General features: G+C 50.6%; 5 protein-coding genes across 5 annotated transcripts; 3 read left to right on the plus strand and 2 right to left on the minus strand.

Annotated features, from left to right (window-relative positions):
* Positions 1 to 80: 80 nt before the first annotated feature.
* Positions 81 to 2792, minus strand: N7462_003264 (uncharacterized protein; the record flags this gene model as incomplete). Its single annotated transcript, XM_057074990.1, has 2 exons — positions 81 to 2651; positions 2718 to 2792. 2 exons carry the CDS (start codon positions 2790 to 2792, stop codon positions 81 to 83), a joined length of 2646 nt encoding a protein of 881 aa, XP_056934495.1.
* A 243-nt stretch (positions 2793 to 3035) lies between these two features.
* Positions 3036 to 4437, plus strand: N7462_003265 (glycosyltransferase family 15 protein; the record flags this gene model as incomplete). Its single annotated transcript, XM_057074991.1, has 4 exons — positions 3036 to 3177; positions 3243 to 3506; positions 3596 to 4214; positions 4281 to 4437. The coding sequence occupies 4 exons, from the start codon at positions 3036 to 3038 to the stop codon at positions 4435 to 4437; spliced, it is 1182 nt and encodes a 393-aa protein (XP_056934496.1).
* Positions 4438 to 5263: 826 nt separating this feature from the next.
* On the minus strand, positions 5264 to 6115 carry N7462_003266 (cytochrome c oxidase subunit VI; the record flags this gene model as incomplete). The annotated part of the gene is made up of 4 exons (XM_057074992.1): positions 5264 to 5382; positions 5451 to 5568; positions 5714 to 5759; positions 5925 to 6115. 4 exons carry the CDS (start codon positions 6113 to 6115, stop codon positions 5264 to 5266), a joined length of 474 nt encoding a protein of 157 aa, XP_056934497.1.
* A 1882-nt stretch (positions 6116 to 7997) lies between these two features.
* On the plus strand, positions 7998 to 9182 carry N7462_003267 (elongation of very long chain fatty acids protein; the record flags this gene model as incomplete). The annotated part of the gene is made up of 3 exons (XM_057074993.1): positions 7998 to 8405; positions 8465 to 8747; positions 8839 to 9182. The coding sequence occupies 3 exons, from the start codon at positions 7998 to 8000 to the stop codon at positions 9180 to 9182; spliced, it is 1035 nt and encodes a 344-aa protein (XP_056934498.1).
* Positions 9183 to 14760: 5578 nt separating this feature from the next.
* N7462_003268 (uncharacterized protein) lies at positions 14761 to 16266 on the plus strand (the record flags this gene model as incomplete). The annotated part of the gene is made up of 1 exon (XM_057074994.1): positions 14761 to 16266. One exon carries the CDS (start codon positions 14761 to 14763, stop codon positions 16264 to 16266), a length of 1506 nt encoding a protein of 501 aa, XP_056934499.1.
* Between the last annotated feature and the right edge of the window lie 101 nt (positions 16267 to 16367).

Below are 16367 nucleotides of genomic sequence, written 5' to 3' on the forward strand. Positions count from 1 at the left end.
CAGCCAGGTATCATCAGTAATGAGCAACGCCAGACCCATCGACATTCGTTTGAATGTTTTTTTTTTTTTTTTTTTTTTTTTTAGATTTTCTGCCACCCTTTCCGCCAATCTAATTTTTCTGCCAAGATGTTCCAGCTAGGTAGACCATCCGCGCGAGCAACACCTTTGAGGCCATCGGCAACGAAGGTAATGAGGTGATCGAATCTGCGCTTTAGATCTCGCATTTGATATTCGTAGGAAGACTCTCGGAATGACACTGTCAGAGTGTGCTCGTGTTCAAAATCGTCTTCCTCGTCGGAATCATAGTCGGAATCTTCATTATTTCTTCTTCGAAATACGTCCAATTCACCAACATCACCCTGTTTGACGAGGTCATTCTCGGCAGCATGCACCGCTTGCAAGTCTGCAAAGTGAATACAGAGGTCTAGAAGATTAATAATTGCTTCTCGGATTGGTGAAAGATTGTCGGATAGAAGACACTGATCTTCCAGAGAAGACATATAGCATCGATGAGCGGCGATCATAGCGTCAACATCCGGGGCACTGGACAGAGCGGAAATTAATGACTGATTTGCGGTAGAAATGACAAGATGCGTAAGGTGTGCGTAGATGATATCAAGGAACCAGAGGAGATGATGATGCAGGGCGTAAACAAGAGTATCGAGTCTGTCATCTCCCAAGGCTTTTCGAGCATCTCGTATACGTCGTTTCACAACAGCATATTTTGACCTTCTGATCTGCATCAGGAATGTTGCAATTTGTCGGTAAGACCGGATAGCATCTCGTGTTATGAGGTTCGCAACAGGCCATGGAAGTACATAGTCAATTGAAATAGTTTCAAGTATTCTGACTGTGCGGGTGAGATCCTGGGAATCATGAGTGGAGGATCTATCTGATCGTACCACCAGCCTTGAGAGGTCGATACAGGGCTTTGTTCCAAACGCCGACCTCGTAACCTCGGTCAGAAGGAACTTATCATCCCACGATCGACCTCGGTCCATTAACTCAAAAATCTTAGCATCAATCACACTGAGGATACCCAAGTCTTGAGCCAGATAGGTATGTTGCAGAGCGTCGAGTGAAGCCCACAGGCCGCATTGTTCATCAAGTTCCGTTCGGAGGAGACCTGCGCTAATAGAATGATTAGCATCAACCAGCCGGTTGAAAGCAGTCTCCACTAAGGCAGAGAAAGGAAGCGACAGTGAAGACGACAATGTCAAGGAACCCATCTTGTCAAGCATGGTGTCGGACTTTAGAGCAGATTCCGAGAGATCTGGCAATGCATTCAAATGACGTAAGAAGACCATGCTCTTGCCGATATTGAACACTCTGCGGATGCCAGCTTCCAAAAAACGTGGGATTTTCTGTTTGTCGAGACCTTCATCTAACATGAACCAGTCATGCCAAAGCGTTCTTAGGTCACCATTTTCTTGATTCTTGCGCACAAAGAATGCCGTATCTGAAGGATCGACTTGACCCGTCTCCATCCATAGCTGAATAGATTGTGTATAAGTTTTGAAGCAAGAGAAGAAAAGAGTAGCAATGATTTGGCATGAAGAATCATTGCCAAGCGCCTCCATCATGCAGACCAAATCATATAATAAATTGAGGCACCGCATTGGTTCAGTCGAGTTCGATCCCAGTTTGGATATCAAATCCGATAGAAGCAGTAGATCATTGGAGCGCTGGCGCACACTATCAAGCAGTTGGAGGATGCTGACCGTCGAGCCAGCAGATAGATAGTCCCTTTCTATTTGAGACAAAAATCCATCAAACTCACGCAGGTGGTCTTCAATACCTCTGCAGAAAGTCTGCATATAAGGCAAATCCTGAGGTGTATCCGTAAAGCGTCTCACTGCGTCAAACTTAATGCCAATTTGAGTGAAGGACTGTAAAATGAATGAGAGCGCCACGCTAGATGAATGGTCAAGTGTATATCTTTGATCCACTTCAATTTCTCCATCAAACCGCCAAAATATGGATGTTGGGAGACCTCGTAGCATGAAAATCGTTTCTCGCGCGAGCTGCAGTTCGGTGATGACTTGAGATGCATGTCCATCTTTTTGAATGGCTGAGGTGTGAACTTTGGGATTCCAAAATTGGGATTTACCCAAGGATTCAATGAGTCCTTCATCTCTGTCGGGGATAAAGATTTCGTTTGGCATAACGTATTCTACTTCCGGGGTAATGTGTGCCTCGGTGACGGTTTGCGGAGGAATGGATACCTCGCTAGTTATTGAAGAGAAGTCGTCATCCGAAGAGCCGGCAGCAAAGTCCACTTCTTCCCAAATGTCCTCATCGCTGAAGGCAGTTCCATGAGCATCGATATCTGCCCATGATAGCGTCGCTTCTTCAGCAGGCGCAATCGGTACCAGTGTCTCCAGCCGTTCAACTTTAGACAGATGAGCTGGGCGATCCGATAATTGCAGGAGCAAGCTCAGAATTTCGGGGTGCCAGGAATTATCATGTGTCTCTAACTCTGCAAGCCGATTGCGAAGAGCCACAGCCAAGTCATCACGATCCAGCACCTGGAACTTCTCCTGCAGGCCATCCAGCTGGCGGGCCACTGCAAATTGATCAGTTCGCCCATGAACCCCGGGACGTAGTAGTTCTCCTACGCGACTTTTGAGTGTCTCAAAGTGCGGAGACTTCTAAAATAACTATTAGCGACCAGGTTTTATCAAAAACACCAAACGATTGCAGATGCGAATCATTACTTTTTGGGCCGGCAAGACTCCAACGAGGGCAGTGATCAACTCCTCGGTGAGTGAGCCCACAGTCGCCGGCGCCATGGTAGATCTGCAGGGAATCAGGCCAGACCGTTCGTTGTTCCAGACAAAAGGTTCTCAATTGCCGTTATTATTGAGTTCCATCAAGTATTAATATGCGTCAACTTGATGGAGACGCCGCGCGGAAGCCAACTGGACGCGCGGTGTGCGGGCGCTAGTCCATAAAGGGACAAGGCGGGTAGTGCTGAAATGCAATGTTTCGGGGGCTTCTGGACACTCTGCCCCTTTCACCTCCAACTCAACACAATGGCGATCGCACGTCCGATTCGCATGCTGGGCGCAGCATGCATTCTCTTGACTCTTTTCCTGGTCTTTCAGATGAACCAGGGTGCTGAAAAGCAGACCTCCAAGCTGGTCCATGGCATGACTCGAGACCCTCTATTAGATCGTTCGTTGCCACTCGCGCACTTGTTTGCGATCGCGGAAATCATACTGACGCCAGCGCAATAATAGCCACGGGAGAACCAGAAGGGAATCTATGGCGAGCCGAAGATCACGACTATAAGCCGGAGAGCGAAAATTCGGCCCGCACCAATGCCGCCCTCATCTCCCTCGTTCGCAACGAGGAACTGCACCAGTTGCTTAGCACCATGGCTGATCTCGAACGCACATGGAACAACAAGTTCAACTACCCCTACATCTTCTTCAATGACAAGCCATTCACCGAGGAGTTCAAACAGAAGACTCAGGCCGTCACCAAGGCCAAGATTCAGTATGGTACGGACAAGGCAAATCTTTTTCAATTCTCAAATTAGTCGCCCTGCTTGAGAACCGAGGAACAAGGCTGACCGTCACTTTCATTACAGAGCTAGTACCCAAGGAGCACTGGGATGTCCCTGATTGGATCAGCATGGACCTCTTCCGTGAGTCCGCTCAGATTTTGGAGGAAGAAAACATCCAGTACGCCTCGAAGATATCCTACCATCAGATGTGCCGTTGGAACAGCGGGATGTTCTATAAGCACCCTGCCCTGGAGAAGTACCGTTACTACTGGCGCATTGAGCCCAATGTTCAATTCTTCTGCAATGTCGACTACGATGTGTTCCGCTATATGGAGGACAACAATAAAACCTACGGCTTCACCATTAACCTCTACGATGCCCCGCAAACAATCAAGACTCTCTGGCCGGAGACCCGCAAGTTCCTGGCCGCGAATCCCTCCTACCTGAGTGATAATAACATGTGGGAGTGGATTGTGGATGACCAGGTCCGTCCCGAGCATACCTCGGGTGCTAGCGGATACTCCACCTGCCACTTCTGGTCCAACTTCGAGATCGGTGACCTTGATTTCTTCCGTGGCGACAAGTACGAGGCTTATTTCCAACATTTGGATCGTGCCGGTGGTTTCTTCTATGAGCGCTGGGGTGATGCACCTGTGCATTCTCTTGGTATCGGTTTGTTCGCGGATGCCGCCAATGTGCACTGGTATGTATTCCGCCTATTCCTCTATTTTACCTTCCTCCATAAACCCCATCACTAATGACTTCTCAGGTTCCGCGACATTGGGTACAATCATATCCCCTACTTCAACTGTCCCAATTCACCCAAGTGTTCCGGCTGCACACCCGGTCAGTTCTATTCTGGCGCCCCCTTCCTTGCCAAGGAAGATTGCCGCCCGACATACTTCAAATATGTCGGTACACACTAAGTGCTATATCACGACAAGCGATCTACGACTGTCGCCTGTTATTTCATGAAACCGATACATCTTGCATCCCCTTTCTGCATTCCCGATGAGTATATTTCCAACAACTCAGTGGTTTGGTAACTGGCGTTTGAGCGGACTCTTACCTATTGATGAAATTCTGTCCTTTTTTTTCTCCTTTCATTTTGTTTCCTTTTATTCTCACTGTCCTCTACTCCTTCTCACAAAACACGCTTCTGGCCGCTGTAGCTTCTCCAAAGCTTCGACGGATCTAGCTTTCTCTGTACTTATATTTGACCGCACATTGTCAATTTTCTGAGGTTTTCAATATCTTATTTTCTTCAAGAACGAGCCATATCTCGATTCATCTAGGTGAGCCTTCCAGTCGCCTAGTTCGTAAGCGAGACTTATCTACTCATAAAAAGACGGGGGTGAATAGATTGAACATGCATGTTTTTCTTTGTACATCTTTAGCCGTACCCATACAGGACCAAAGTCAGAGGCAAAGCAAGACATGGCCAAAGAGTGGATATCCGTAGGGGTTATACAGAAATACGAGAGGCGCAAGTGCTGAACAAGAGAGGAAGATAGATTAAGCACCAATCAAGGCACACAAGAACCTTTTCCAGACAACGGCAGTACTAACAACACAAGAGATCTCTAAAGTATGTATACAGCTTTCTCTTCTACCCGGTCTGAGCACCCCAGCCAAAAGGAAATGCGTGATCGACCGCGGCAGTGATCATGGGCAGTGGGTAAACAACTGATAGGGGGAGGAGAGAAAATTGATGGGAGGGAAAGGTGGGAAAACAACACAATGGACGCTAATCTACTCCTCCTGGGGGTACAGCTCTTCCCGAAGAGCAACACCCAGCTCCTGGCGCAGACCCTCGAGCTGCTCAAGGTATTGCTTGTACTGTTCCTGGTTCTCGACCTTGGCCTTGATGCCTGTAAGTGATGTTTTAGTGTATTGATTCAATAGCAGGAGGCAGGAGTAAGTTTTGGTTTGCGCATACCCTCGAACACACGAACGGCAGTGGGGAAGTCGTTGACACGGCGGGCGGCCTTCAGGGCAGCAGTGAGAACCTCAACGGAGGGGACGAGATCATAGGCGAAGCAGTTGTTCAGGTTGCGCTAGATGGAAGGTCGCTGGTCAGTCAAAGGTCTCTCAAATCTGGCAGTACGACAAAGGGTGCAATTGAAGCTAGGTTGAAATTGACGGGAGATATCGCAATGGGGGGTCCGTCATCTCCCGGGAGATATGACAATTGGATCTTACCTGGAGCTCGAAAACGTCCTGCACACCATCAAATTCCTTCTCGAATCTACCGTTGAAAAGCATGGTCAGTCAAAAAAGTTCAAACATGACTTTGAAGAACAACAAAGCAAGACCCGGGTAGCGCTGAGAGCGGAGAGCCGGAGCACCCCGTTCCTCTTCTCTTCCTTCCTCAGACAGCTGCCGAGGCCAAGGCCCCATGGGACAATCGTACCTGGCAGAGAACTCCTCATATGTCTCATCCTCGTGGCCGGAGAGGAGCTTGGAAGTGGTGCCGAAGTTGTGGGCGCGGACGGCGGCCAGAGTCATCGGGGTCTGCATCCGCGAGCGAACGATCGGAGCTCGGACGAAGCTGGAAGGGCGGACGGCGCGCGTCGCAATGCGGAAGATAGACAGAGACGACATTTCGGAGCAGAGTGCGAGGCCGAATCAATGGAGAGCGGGTGGTGAGGGGGAATTGGATGGAGACGGGGAAGGGAGGAGGACGAAGTGTCGTGTACCCGGCTGGATTTTGCGGGTGGTGTGGTTTCGCGGCCTGAGGCATAAAATATTAGGCCACGTGCTGAGTCATCACCCGATGTGGCCCGTTTGATCGCAAACGCTTATCGTTGATTGGCGGCAGTCGAGCGTCATGCTTCAAAGTGCGTGTCATTGGCGGGAGAGTGTTTAGCATCTCTATTGCACGCAGGATTCGGAGGTCTGGGTTTGGGGTAGTCGATCAAAATCAGAAGACGTAGAGGAATGGTTTGTGTCGGAAAATATTATCTCATCTTAAATCTTGTATATGAAGTCACCGTAGAGAACAATGTGATGATGTTACATTTTGCTACCGAGGAGATATATATCCGGAAATACTCGAGGTGTAGTTGTTGAAGAAATGAGAGTAGAGAACATCTCAAACGGCATGAAAACCAAGATAATAAGACAAACAGCCCAATAAGTATGACCCGAATAGATTCACATTCCTAAATTTCGAGTCAACTTCCTTTCATTCATATACAAGGTTAACAAGTATAGGACGGTGAAAATGATGGATATGAGACAGAACAAATTTGAAGACGAGCTTTCTAAAGATATGCTTTGTGGAATGTGCACAATTTGTTAGAAGTGATTTGTGTATATTTCTTATCTAATGTAGAGCGTGTGACCAGACGTTCACAATGATAGACTGCAAAGGCAGTGAAGAGTTGGAAAGGAACCTAGGGGGCCAATATTTGAGATCTTACCAAATAATACGAAGATTCAGAAAGCAAGCCATTGGTACATTATCCCTTGTAATCTACTACGTAGTATTACATCGAAAAGTGAGTGTTCAATTATGGTGGTGGCTGACGAGGCCCGGATGTTTGCAAAGTACACTAAATCCATAGAGCTCGATCTCGATGTAATTAACCGCAATCCATGAAGACGTACTTCACCTTTCTTCTCCTACAAATAGACAACAACAACTCTAGTAGAGAGCCCTTGGCCTAATTGGTGTTACAACCTCGGCAAGCGGACTTATGATTAGACCTTGGTGGATGGCACACCCCTTAGTCCCGTGGCATTCAGCTGTAACCACGCAGACTAGCCGGAGGGGAGTCGGTAGATTTCCCATTCGATCAAGAATTTGGGTCCTGCTAGGCATCGCCAAATACAAGTACCACCTGGCCGCAATTGAAGCATGATTTGAAATCGCTCCTTGGGATGCAAATGGATTGGGCCGATGTATAACTAACTACTAGTGACGACTAGTATATTTCGCCTTGCCCAGTCAGGCCGCCTTTGATTATGCCCGCCGCATGTGAAAGTTAAGCGGGTACCTGAAAACATCAGTCCTCAACATTCATCCCCAATCCTTTTGCACCACCATGAGGCAGATATTATGAATTAAAGAGCGGGTCAAATCAATAAGAACACAAATTGGATCCTTTTACTTCAAACTTATCGATTGAAGATCTGGTTCGGCCTTTGTGAACAGGAGTAGAAGTACCCCAGGACCCTCGGAAGCCACGGCTGGCGATTTTTCCCCCTTTTACGGCAGCGCTAGACCGCATTTGGCGCTCAACGGACGCGCCGGGGACGCAAAAAGTAACACGGCTCTTCCTCCCTTTTCTTCCTTCTTCAACGTCGGTCCTTTCCATTCCTTTCGCCCTTTGCTTTCTCTTGGGCTCTACTACTTGTTCGCATATCGGCGACCTGTGGCCTGAGAAGCTAACCTACAATTCCCTCCCCTCGGGTTGTTTTTGATTCCCCTCCGTGACAGAGTTCTTCCACCTGTCCCGTTTGGACAACCCCCCGGTTCATCATGGCTGAGTTCCTTCAGAATGTGCCCCTCCCGACCCTGGATCGACCCTTTGGTGTCCACCTGTGGCCCATCTTCGATCAGGCCTACGAGAAGGTGATGGGTTACCCGGCCTCCGAGTTCAAGTTCGTTGAGGGCGTCACCCCTCTGTCCACCTTTAGGGACACCGCGACCATCCTGGTTACCTACTATATTATCATCTTCGGTGGTCGTGAGGTCATGAAGAAGCTACCGGCCTTCAAGCTCAACACTCTGTTCATGATCCACAATTTCCTCCTGACTGCCATCAGCGCCATCCTGCTGGCCCTATTCATTGAGCAGCTCCTCCCGACTCTCGTGCGCCACGGTGTCTTCTACTCCATCTGTGACCACAATGGTGGATGGACTCAGCCACTCATCATTCTCTACTACGTAAGTCGTATCAGACTCAAATTCTCGATATTCACGCGACTGACATATCGCTCGTATAGCTCAACTATGTCAACAAATACGTTGAGCTTCTGGACACCGTCTTCCTGTTCCTCAAGAAGAAGCCCCTGACCTTCCTCCACACCTATCACCACGGTGCCACCGCCCTTCTGTGCTACACCCAGCTCATCGGTCTGACTGCTGTGCAATGGGTTCCCATCACTATCAACCTGCTGGTCCATGTTGTGATGTACTGGTACTACTTCCAGAGTGCTCGCGGTATCCGTATCTGGTGGAAGAAGTATATCACCATGCTGCAGATTATTCAATTCGTCATTGATCTCGGTAAGTGATGATATATTATTCAATTCTTCTGAATCGAAAAGCAGCGATGTAAAAGGCGAACCCAGGCTAACGAGCATGCTAAAAAAATTAGGCTTCATCTACTTTGCGTCCTACACCTACTTCTCCTCCACCTACTTCCCATGGGCCCCCAACATGGGTAAGTGCGCCGGAGAGGAGTTCGCTGCCTTTGCTGGTATTGGTATCATCACATCGTACTTGCTTCTCTTCATTTCCTTCTACATCGCCACCTACAAGAAGGAGACCAAGGTCGGCCGCCCGCGCAGCAACACCGGCCGCAAGTCTTTGATCGACATGAAGAACTTCGAGGTTCCCTCTCCCGCTGCCCAGAGCAATGGCAGCGCCAAGGGCTCCAACGGCACTGCCACCGCGACTGGCCGCTCCAACGGTCCCGTCACTCGCTCCCGCAAGGCGTAAATGGCGAGAGCCATTCGAAGTGAAGGTGTTTGATATTCCTCACTTTGGGCTCGTGGAAGTGCGATGGGTGGGTAACATCCCAGGTGAGATCTGAAGTGTTTGCGAAACCAACATCATCTTCCGATGACGAAATCTTCGAAAAATTCCTCGAACATATTGCGACTCGAACACAAGGGAAAACGAGCAGAATGAGCTGTGTGATTGCTCAGTGGTGGTTCACTTTATATTCGTTTTAATGAATGATCTTTCATGAGGCCAGGCTCTCGACGGTCTGGTGGATCGATGCGGCATGGACCTGGTGTTTGCGACGAGAGAAAACTGCGAGGACATGGAAGGAGGCGAAGGCATTTTTTCTGGCTTTTCTTTTCACCCGGGAGTGGACTGTCGGGCAGATCCCTTGTTTCCCGGTTGTATTTTATAATGTCATCTTCTTCTGTTCATGTTTGTTGTTATCAACCCGCAGTCTGCTGGTGGCAGGCTCCCTTTTTCTTTTTCTTTTTTTTTGCGGTTGCATCTTTCTGATTCTATTTGTTAGTAAAGTACTTATAGATGCTAGTTTCACATATCATGCTAAATGTAATCACTTACGTGAGTTTCATTTGCTCTTTCGTATTCTATTATATCCTGGACCTGGACCGTAACCTGAAAGCATGGTTCTAGTTGGCTTTGCAAGGTCCAAACAAAAAGCAAGTAGATGAACCTGGTGCATGGCTGCAGTCCGCATTACAATGAAGATCTCCGAGTACATTCACAGGACCCAGACATTCTCCTGCAAGTCTTGCCGATAGCTCTTGCAGCAAGCTGCTTCGGCTATCGAGCAGAACCGGAGAAAAGCCAAGGCTCGGCCGAAAATGGTGATTCTTGGGGGATTCATTTGGCAGCTTCTCGGACAGTTCGCGACCTGACATCAACACAAACACTCCGACGTTGAGGGGGAAACGAGGTCCACGTCAAGTCTAATATGCTGCATCACATCCGGCGGGTTCCATGCGATGCAGGTACGGACTGGGGTGTAGATCGGTGCAGATGGCTTGTGCAACGGAGCACAAATAATGCCACGAACTGACAGGTCGAGAGTCGGCATATCGGCATCTCGGCATGTTGGTAAATCGCGACGATCGTTATATAGCCAGCATATTGAAGGTCAAGTCTGCCAACCTCCAGTGCAAGCAGCGTGGACGTGCTGCAGGGCCAGTCAATCACTGAATCCCCGCCCCCCCCAGCCATTTTGAAGATGGCGGGCGTCGGAGGCTGGTCCCCATCCGAAGCACGGTGCAGACAATTAACCATCTGCCTTAAGCGGTTTTTGGAGGACTCCGTGCATCGAACAATAGTGGAGCCTGTGGTGACAGGTCGATCATTGACCCGCCAGCCCTCAACCAGGAGGCCATGCGTAACGGGCAATCTTCAATAGTCCAACTGATAATGACCATCGATCCACCGATTCACTAGTACGGAGTATTGAACGCTGCCGTGAAAGGCTGGGGAACCTGACAGATCAATTGATCGGTCGCCCAGAGGACAGGAAGTGCAAGATAGAAGAAAAGAAGAAGAGGCTGGGTAAGCACCTTGCTGTTGGACCGTAATACGCCATGAGATCGCCGAAGTCGAGAGAATGGATTGCATGTGAGAGAATCACGCAGATTCTGCAATTGCTCAGTCCTCAAACTCATACAGCCCTGATAGAAATCTGACCGTCTGCCGAATTTGAGCCCACGACTCACAAGCGTGGAGCGTGGCGCGTGGCGCGAAATACAATTCTTAGCATGTTTCTTGTTATCATGACCGGGCGAGTTTCAAAGGTCGGTGAAGGAGACAAACAGAGGGCGCCCTCGTTGCCTCATACCCACCACCAGGTCTTTTTCTTATGGATTCAGATACCGAGGTGGACTGACATTCTGGCGGAATTGGCAATTATTGCATCATGGCAGCGGCTACTGTAACCGGTTCGAGCAAAGTGGAAGCTGTCAGCAGGAGCTTGGACATTGAAGTCCAGCGGCGGCATCGCTGATGGGTCATTAGCTCCGGACAACCTTGCCTGAAGAGGGTCCTCCGCAACGGGGTAGGACGCTGGGAATGACAATGGCGTTTGACATGCGACGATGATGATCTAGTGGGTGGACTGCAGGTGATAGATGTTCTGGAGGCTATAAATAATCGAAACAATAGCGTGACAAGACGCTGGAAGCTTAGACCCAGTGGGGAGTTGGGAAGGAAGAGTGCATGAAGAATTCGCCGATTCGTGGGGACTTCTTGAATGCAAGGAGGAGCATTCTGCATTGGCATTCGTTCCTGCTTCGTTTAGGGAAAGGCTGCAAGTAGGTGAGTTTGGGATGGACAATAGCGCATGGGATCTACAGGAAGACGCATGACGGTCATTTTCATCCTGCTGGTGCGGTGAAGGAGGAGACTTGTTTCCCTCCGGATCTTCAGACTGGCCTTGTTCAAATGTCCCTTCGAGGGAGCGAACAAAGGGCACAGAATGCTCCCTGTCGAAGGGAAAAAGCATGAGCGTTTTGAGGAGTTTGAACCGGTCAACCAAGGTCTAGATCGGTAGGGCACTATGTACTATGTACTGCATACTTCATTACTTTCATACTTCCATACTCCGCAAGGTACACACGGACTTAGTTGACTTCTGACATCAGATGGACAGTAGGATTTCTCCTTTCTCATACCTACCCCCCCCTGATATGCAGTATCCCTTTAGAGTTCCTCTCGCATTGCGTGTTGCCCTTGGCCTATTAGGGCTAGAGACCGACAGGGTGAAAATTATACTCCGTCCAGTCCTGAGGGATCTTCTCTGCCCCGTGCTCTGCCTAGTGCACATCCATCAAGGTAGGAGAGGACTTCAGGATCCCTGATTCGACCTGAAGAATACCAGCAATTGACCAATTCTCCGGCATAAACAAGAAACATTAACTTACGACCCTGGTCGTTTACCCGCAATATGTTCGGCGCCTCGCTCGTGCCCCTGGCATCCCTGATGAACGGTAAAAGAGTACACTTCGCAAGGATCCCAATATTGGGTCGGACTCGTATTTCGGTAGCAAGCTACCGGGTCCCACCGAGCGTGATCGCCGACGGGTTTGTGTTTCGAGGTCAGACACGGCGCCCCGGGGAGTTCGTGGTAGCGTGTTTGAGTTAGACCTGAGGCCCCACCATTCTGGAGCGGCGGCTAAACTTGGCAATTACCTAGGGGATTTCCAAATGGTCCAAGGCAGCCCTGAGGACGTGGCTGGCGGGGGGAAGGCCGTCTGAAAATAATGGCCATGCGGACAATTAGCTTGGAGAGTTGCACTGGCCCCACTGGCACGCTCCACTGCGGGCGCTTCGAAAGGAACGGTCGGGTGGACCGATCTTTCGTACATTCTTGCCGGTGGAATCGAATACTATTGGAACGGTTTTGGAAGACTGGAAGATTGGAACGGGTTGGAAATATGGAACGAAAAGGTTGAAAGAGTTGGGAAGTTGTTTTGGTGGCGGCGCTCGCAAACTAGAGCCAAAGGAGGGTTTCGCAACAAATCGGCTTGGTATACGCCGTGTTGGCTTTGGGGACGGAGTCAGTAGATAGAACATCCTACTTGGCAGCTTGACATGACTTGGAATGGGCGTACTGCACCACTCGGTTATTCTTACAATGATGACTCCGAACAACGATTGAACACGCTGCAACTTCCTTCCTCTCCCTCCCTGTCGCCCTATCCTTTCTATCCTTCCTATCATGCTTTGTATGAGTGTCGTAGGGTTCCTAGGTTGAGTTCTGTACAGCCCCAGCTTTCGACCCTTGTGCAGTTTTCAGGTTCTTTTCGCTTTGTGGCTTTGGATTGTCTGCTCTCCTACTCTCCTATTCACTTGTTCTCCTGTCCCCCCCCTTCTCCCTTAACCCGCGTATGTAATGGCATCCCCATCCAGGCAATCTAGCTGCCACCGCCAGTCCCTGCGGCGGCCCCTCTCTGCCAGTGCTGACTGGCTGGGCCTCACAGGCATAAACCGCCTATGACTGGCTCGTCAAGCCCCCCAGCCCCAGTGGCCTTGTTCCTTGTTTATGTTTTCGTCCTGCCTCCTCAACCTGACTTGCTGCAGCCCCAGCGTTGGGCGCATGGACCACAGCCAACGACAGCTCACGATGATCTATCAGATTTTTCTCCGGCGTTACAGAACACGCCCTTTTTGGGGAGAGTTTGATTTGAACCAGCGTCGAGGGGGAAGAGAGGGGGCGTTCTTGTGTGGCTCCCCCTGATTGTCAAAGAAGCGCGGAATAATATTGTTTTCGATACTACCATCATGGCCCCAGCCTCACGACACGGGGTGTGTCGCCGGATGATGAAACGGCCTAAAGCCAGGCTCTGGAGCATCTGGCAAACTGGTCCCTCCAGTCGACCTCAATCCCGAATGCAAGGGTCAGTAGTCTCCAATCACGCTGCTTCGCGCTCCGGAGGGTTCACTAGCCGGGCGCGTCCGGCCAATCTAGGGCCGTGCTGGGGTCCTCCTGCAGGAGCAAGCCATTACGCCAATAAAAACCACTACGAAGAGAGTGCCAGGGGGTGGGGGGCAGTAAAAAAGGAAGAAGAAGCAAGTCAAGGAGGAATCAGAAAAAGGAAAGGGTCATGCCGGATCTGGCAGATACGGTATACTCCCTGTATGTATAGTTTTAATTCAAAATTCAAATATTCGTGGAAACGATAGGACCCTCCCGCAGGCGGAGTACAGAGTACTTGGCCGCCGCTAGTCCCCGCCATACAGAGTCAGGTACCTGTACAGACGCTGCCCAGCGCCTTGTATAGGGTGCAGTGCCTGAACAGTCCTTGGACACGTACACGTGGACAGGGATTGATCGCTCAAAAAAGGTCGATTTCCCCTCTTCTTCATCTTTCCCGGTGGATTCCACAAAGTGGGACCTGGTTTCTATTTCTTCATACTTCTAACCTTGACAGGCCAGGGCGGCTCCCCTGCTCTCGTCCTGTCCGTCCTGTCCGTCCTGTCCGTCCTGTCCGTCCTGTCCGTCCTGTCCGTCCTGTCCGTCCTGTCCGTCCTGTCCGTCCTGTCTATCCTGTCCCTGTCCCATATCCTGCCCTGACCCTGCGCGTCCGAGTCCACGGACCATCCATTCTCGGCGGTTCCACTTGACTTTAAAGACCTGTTGCCGACGTCTCAAGTGGGCTGTTTTTGTGTCTTGGGTTGGACCTTCCATGCACTAGACTCTTCACACTCCCGGATCTCCAGGACTACCGACGACGACGCTGGCGGTATTTGACATCAAAGGCCTTGAAGCACGTTGAGGACTGGTTTCCTCTCGGCATTACGTCTATTTCTCCTTCTCCTTCTCCTGCTTCTACTTCTACTTCTACAACTCCCTTTTCTTTTTCGGGGACCATTCTCAAGGACCATTTGCTTCTTCGCCTTACGACTCTCTTCTGTGAACGACGACACTTGGCTCATCTGGTCTGCTCTGGCTCCTCTCTTGTCGTGCTCTTGGCTTCTTTCAATTGCCTGTCTGGAACAGTCGGATCTCCATCCCGAATGACCCTTAACAGGATCGACTTCCCACTATTCTCTCTGTGAACGCTTGTCTAAGATGTATGAGTCCACGACCACCGTTCTCTCTCTGCACCGCCTGAGCCGACAAAGTCTCCGGAGTCTGCAAAAACGATACGAATCCGACGAGGAGGATGTATCCGAGTCCGATGCAGGCGGACATGATTTCGTCCCCTCTCTAGTGGGTTCTCAGCGAGCCGCGGGGGCTTTTGATTCCGACTTGAGTGCCGACGAAAACTCGCATATGGATCCGGATTCGGACCGGGACGAGCAGCTGTTGGCGCCCTATCGCGGGGCGAAAAGACAGCGGCCGGTGTCTATGGACACGGTTAAGCGGAGCAGTGATGCCACCTTTGATGGAGATGCCTATGTCTTTGACCCCGAGCAGGAAATGGTTCTGGAACTTCCCTCGCCAGATAGTCCCGACCCTCTGGCATCCAGTCTCTTCTTGCAGCCCACCATATACGTTGCTCCGAATGGCCCACCGAGCCAAAGTGCCAGGTCTCGTTCATCGTCACCGTCCTCGATCTTTTCAGTGGAGCATGCGGAGATCCATGTTGCGAAGAAGATCACATTGATGGAGCCGCCGACTCGGCCAGCATTGGTCTTCATTAATTCCCTGAGTACCCGATCGAAGGTTGCTCGATCTCGACCAAGTCGTTCTCGAACACGGGGGAATACTCGTGACCGGGACTCACGCATCTTCGACGGAAGATTCGAAAATGGCGTTGAAGTACCGCCGCTGACCGAACGCAAGCCCTCAGCGTTAAAGGACCAGGACAGTGACAAGTCGGTTGTGGATGAAGAGTCCTCCAGAACGACGCCGGCTACATCGCCGACGAGCGAGGATACGCCTCGAATCACCCACCGGGCTACTATCAATCGTGTCTCTGAGATCCCTGTGCTCCCATATTTCCCTCCGTCCCCACAAATGCGGCCGCAGTCAATGTACCGTGCCCGTCCACGCACATCGGGCTCGGAGAAGCCCTTCCCAGGGCTTGCAAGCGCACGCTCTCGACGACCAACCGATCCAGCCCGGCGTCCAGCTTCTATTCGCACCAACAGTAACAGCAGTGTCCCGTCTTCTCTTTCACGACCCACTTCACCCCTCCTAGCCGACGACCCGCGTCTGGGATATATTCCAGACTACCAGGGCGAAGTGGGTTCCTCCCTCTCGCGCACTTGCAGCCCGGCATCGTCAGCCTCGTCTCCACCCATTCCACACCCATCTACTAAGCGCAGCCACACAGGGACCGGCTACAGCATGTCGAACATTCTGGCACAGCGCTCTCCCATGATGCGCCGCATGACTCGCAAACACTCTGCCTCCTCTAGTATCCACTCCATGAGCAGCCTGCGCTCCGAGATGGATACTGTCCCACTTCCAGCCGCGGCCAGCCAGAGCTCCCTGAACATGATCAATCATGACTCCCACGTGGTGCGCAAGCCGAGCCAGCGTCGTCACGCACGGCATAATAGCTCTGTACCGACTGGGCGGGGGTTCATGGGGCTGAAACTGGGAAAGAAGGCATTTACCAAGGCTTAGTTCAGCAGAATCTCGCTTCGAGACCCTGACGCCTTTTTTCCACATTATTCCTTTGGCTCTAATCTAATTTGTTAATGTCTTTTTTGTGGGTCATGGCAGCG

The sequence above is a fragment of the Penicillium macrosclerotiorum genome (genome assembly GCF_028827735.1).
Source record: "Penicillium macrosclerotiorum strain IBT 26536 chromosome Unknown utg000003l_segment0_segment0, whole genome shotgun sequence".
NCBI lineage: Eukaryota > Fungi > Ascomycota > Eurotiomycetes > Eurotiales > Aspergillaceae > Penicillium > Penicillium macrosclerotiorum.